Below are 5,000 nucleotides of genomic sequence, written 5' to 3' on the forward strand. Positions count from 1 at the left end.
GAACGCTTTTGCTCTTTCCGTCTCCGCGTTTCTCTGTGTTTCTCCGCGTTTCTTGTTTCTCTGTGTTTCTCTGTGTTTCTCTGTGTTTCTCTGTGTTTCTCCGTGTTTCTTGTTTCTCTGTGTTTCTCTGTGTTTCTCTGTGTTTCTCTGTTTCTCTGTGTTTCTCTGTGTTTCTCCGCGTTTCTCTGTGTTTCTCTGTGTTTCTCTGTGTTTCTCCGCGTTTCTTTGCGTTTCTCTGTGTTTCTCTGTGTTTCTCTGTGTTTCTCTGTGTTTCTCTCGGTTTCTCCGTGTTTCTCTGTGTTTCTCTGCGTTTCTCTCTGTTTCTCCGTGTTTCTCTGTGTTTCTCTGCGTTTCTCTGTGTTTCTCCGCGTTTCTCTGTGTTTCTCTGCGTTTCTCTGTGTTTCTCCGCGTTTCTCTGTGTTTCTCTGCGTTTCTCTCTGTTTCTCTGTGTTTCTCTGTGTTTCTCCGTGTTTCTCCGTGTTTCTCCGTGTTTCTCCGCGTTTCTCTGTGTTTCTCTGCGTGTCTCTGTGTTTCCCTGTGTTTCTCTGTGTTTCTCCGTGTTTCTCTGTGTTTCTCTGCGTTTCTCTGTGTTTCTCTGTGTTTCTCCACGTTTCTCTGCGTTTCTCCACGTTTCTCCACGTTTCTCTGTGTTTCTCCGCGCTTCTCTGTGTTTCTCTGTGTTTCTCTGTGTTTCTCTGCGTTTCTCTGCGCTTCTCTGTGTTTCTCTGCGTTTCTCTGCGTTTCTCCACGTTTCTCCGCGTTTCTCTGCGTTTCTCCACGTTTTTCCACGTTTCTCCACGTTTCTCTGTGTTTCTCCGCGCTTCTCTGTGTTTCTCTGCGTTTCTCTGTGTTTCTCTGCGTTTCTCTGCGTTTCTCTGTGTTTCTCTGCGTTTCTCTGTGTTTCTCTGCGTTTCTCTGTGTTTCTCCGTGTTTCTCCTCTGGGTTCCGGCCGGACCTGTGGCAGAGGCGATGGCGGATAAAGGGCTGATCTCCGAGGCTCATGAGCGGAGCGTATTCTTTATTTTTCCGGCACGTTCTGTCAGGGAAATGAGGCGGATAGCGCAGCGTGACAGAGGGAGATAGGGCTGCGTTATCTCGGGCCCCGCCAGTGGGGGATTGTGGGTACGCTGGTGGGAGTTGCCACGGAGATGCTGGACCTTCTTATCGGATCTGCCCAAAGTCACAGGGACAGCCACGTTACAATGGGAAGGGCCTGACCACCACGGACCAATAACAACCCAACCCTCAATACAGCACAATAACAACCCAACTCTCACCACAGGCCAATAGCAACCCAACTCTCACCACAGGCCAATAGCAACCCTACTCTCACCACAGGCCAATAGCAACCCAACTCTCACCATAGGCCAATAACAACCCAACCCTCAATACCAGCCAAATAACAACCCAACCCTCACCACAGGCCAATAGCAACCCAACTCTCACCACAGGCCAATAACAACCCAACTCTCACCACAGGCCAATAGCAACCCAGCTCTCACCATAGGCCAATACCAACCCAACCCTCAATACCAGCCAAATAACAACCCAACCCTCACCACAGGCCAAACACCACTGTGTTTCCGGTCAAACCAACCAACGCCCCCACCCCCTTCCCCCTCCCGCAAACAACCCTGCGCACGCAAGGCCAGCGTCTCCCGGGTGACGGGGGAGGGGGTGAGGGGGGAGAGTAGAGAGAGAGAAGAGGAATGGAACACTCGGGAGAGGAGGCGTGTCAGGGGGCGGAACACTTCAGCAAGATGGCATCCGATGTGGCCCTGTTGCTATGCAACCAGGAGCAGGAGTTATTTATAGACTTTAGACTGCCCCCCCCCTCCTCCTCCTCCTCCTCCTCCTCCTCTTCTTTCTCCTCCTCCTCCCACACCCCCCCGCCCACCCCCCCCCACCCCCCCATCTCAGACGCTGCTGAATTGGAGTGATGCATTGTGGGAGCAGGGGGGAGGGGGGAGGGGGGGGCGGCCTGGAGCACTCCTGTATTTTTATCAGGGGCATTCTGGGTACATTTAAAGTGTGTTTTTTTGGGGGGGATAAATCTGTGGAATTTTAAACTGGTTTTAAATCACACTTTTTATGTGACAACTGCAGGATACAGTCTGTGTGTGTGTTTGTGTGTGTGTCCCTCTGTCTTTATGTGTTTGAGAACCTGTATGTGTGATCGTTAGCACTCTGTTTACGGTACAGGCACACACATACACACACACACACACACACACACACACACACACACACACATACACACACACACACATTTGGAGGTGTAGTGCAGTTTGGGAGGACAGGTGTAACAGCGGGACTAGCTGCAGTTATCGGGGGAGTGCGCTTTGACGAGAACTTGAAGCGTTCCGGGGTGAGGGTGGGATGTCGTCTGTGCGATTCAAAAGTTCTGTGCTCGAACACTTTTCTGTGTCGTCTTTTGGTACATTTTTACTGTGAGGCGGGTAATAAAGTCTTCTCCGACGTGCTCTCATCCATTTACGCCAAAAAAACCCTGTTTTCGTGGCCGGCGTTACCCAGCATGCCCCGGTGCGGCGGCCGACGGGGGCCGCGGCCGGGCGAACAATGGGGGGTGATTGAGCGACGAAGGGGCGATAGCACGTTAGCACGTTTTTTTTATTTTTTATTTTTTTTAATAAAGGCCCCCGGCACACCACACGCAATTACCTGCGGGCCGCCGGCCCCCCCCCCCGGCGGGGCGGGGGTCTGTCACCACCGGGCGTGATCGCCTCATCACCGCGCTCTCTCGCCTGCCTGAGAGACGGTAAGTGGCCATCAGCGCCTTCCCGGCCTTCCTGTGACAGCCTTCCCGCGTCTCGCCCCCCCGAACGCCGTCCGTCCGTCCCCGTCCCGAAAGAGACCTGATTACCCCCCCCTCCCGGCACGGCTGAATCAACATTTGATTATAGCTTCTCCTGCGTGCCGGTAAAGAGCCCCATTCTCTGATAATCAAGCAGCAGGCCTTATTTCTACAGCACATTAGCGCCTTCAGTGCTGTCAGGCGTTTTTTTTTTTCTTCTTTTTTCCCATCTTCCTTTTTATCCTTTTTGGTGATTAAAAACATTTTTTCCTCCCCATTATTGTCACTTCAGAAATAGATTTTTGGCCCCCCCTGCTTGCCGTACGGGTTGGATCAGAATGCAGGCGCTGGCTGTCGATCAGCGTGTCGTTAAAATACGTGGGCTGAAAATTGACATTAGTCCGGCAGTGGAGTGCAGTGTATTGTAGTGCAGTGTAGCTTAGCATAGTGTAGCGCAGCGTAGCATAGTGCAGTGTAGCATAGCGTAGTATAGTGTAGAGCAGTGTAGTGTAGCATAGCATAGTGCAGTGTAGTGTAGCGTAGCATAGCATAGCGTAGTCTAGTGCAGTGTAGCGTAGCATAGCATAGCGTAGTATAGTGTAGTGCAGTGTAGCGTAGCATAGCGTAGTATAGTGTAGTGCAGCGTAGCGTAGCGTAGTATAGTGCAGTGCAGCGTAGCGTAGCATAGCGTAGTATAGTGCAGTGCAGTGTAGCGTAGCATAGCGTAGTATAGTGTAGTGCAGTGTAGCGTAGCATAGCGTAGTGCAGTGTAGCGTAGCGTAGCATAGCGTAGTATAGTGCAGTGTAGCGTAGCATAGCGTAGTATAGTGCAGTGTAGCGTAGCATAGCGTAGATTCGTAGATTGGTGCAGTGTAGCGTAGCATAGCATAGCGTAGTCTAGTGTAGTGCAGGCCTTAGGCGGTGGGACTGTTGAGAGAGGTTGGCCCTCAGGTTGGGCTTGTTTCCGTGGTTATCGTGACTTGGCTGGCGACTGCTCCCGCGGCTGAGGGAGAAGCAGCTCTTTGATTCCCGCTGACTCTCCAGAGCCCGGAGAAACGGCCCTCCCTCTTTACGTGCTGCCGTCAATACAGCCTGTCAATGTTTCACTTCCATTTCAGGCAGCAGGGTGCCTCAGAGATGTAGATTCATATTTATTTATTTTTTTGGCGGCCGTCGTCACAGGTTCAGTTACATTTCTTAAGATTATTATTTCTGAGCGCTAATTGCATCCGATCGGATGTCCTCACACTCACACTCACTCACACACACACGCACACACACACACACACACACACACACACACACACACACACAAACACACACACACACACTCGCACACAAACTAACCAATCAGGCGAAACCCCCTGCTGCCTCTCTTGTCAGATCTGTCCCTGTGTGCAGTTTTCCAAACAAGTGGAAAAAGTCATCTTTGCCTCATTCGCCTCTCTCCCTCTCTCTCTCCTCTCTTCATTCTGTTCTCTTTCTGTTCTCTCTCCCTCTATCTGTGTCTCTGTGTCTCCCTCTTTTCTCTCCCTCCACCTCTCTTCCTGTCCCTCTCTCTTCTCACTCTTTCTCTTTCTTCCCATCTTTCTCTCTTTCTCCCTCTTCCTCACCCTCTCTCTTCTCTTTTCCTCTATCCCTCGCTCTCTCTCTCTCTTCCCTCTCTCTCTCTCTCTCTCTCTCTCTCTCTCTCTCTCTCTCTCCCCCCCAGTCAGCGGAATCTGGCTGAAATCACCGAGCTCATCCACACGGCCTTCCTGGTGCATCGTGGGATTGTTGACCTGAGGGAGTGGACGAACTCCGACGGCCCTCTCAAAGACATGCAGTTCGGAAACAAGATGGCCGTGCTCAGCGGGGACTTCCTGTTGGCCAACGCCTGCACAGGATTGGCCCAGCTCAACAATACCAAGGTAAGAAGCCCCGCCCCCTTCAGAGCAGCAGTGTGAAGCAGTGCAGTGGTCAGAGCAGCAGTGTGGAGCAGTGCAGTGGTCAGAGCAGCAGTGTGGAGCAGTGCAGTGGTCAGAGCAGCAGTGTGGAGCAGTGGTCAAAGGAGCAGTGGTCAGAGCAGCAGTGTGGAGCAGTGGTCAGAGCGGCAGTGTGGAGCAGTGGTAGAGCAGCAGTGTGGAGCAGTGGTCAGAGCAGCAGTGTGGAGCAGTGGTAGAGCAGCAGTGTGGAGCAGTGGTCA

At 52.1% G+C, this 5,000-nt stretch overlaps 1 protein-coding gene across 1 annotated transcript in view; it reads left to right on the top strand.

The window, feature by feature from the left end:
* The window catches only part of pdss2 (prenyl (decaprenyl) diphosphate synthase, subunit 2), a 62,769-nt gene that overhangs the window by 24,708 nt on the left and 33,061 nt on the right, over positions 1-5,000 (top strand). Inside the window, exon 3 of the mRNA XM_061257830.1 lies at positions 4,527-4,725. Coding sequence (XP_061113814.1) covers positions 4,527-4,725 — 199 coding nt within the window. The remainder of the gene's footprint in view (positions 1-4,526; positions 4,726-5,000) is intronic.

Source organism: Conger conger, chromosome 1 (genome assembly GCF_963514075.1).
Source record: "Conger conger chromosome 1, fConCon1.1, whole genome shotgun sequence".
Taxonomy (NCBI): Eukaryota; Metazoa; Chordata; class Actinopteri; order Anguilliformes; family Congridae; genus Conger; species Conger conger.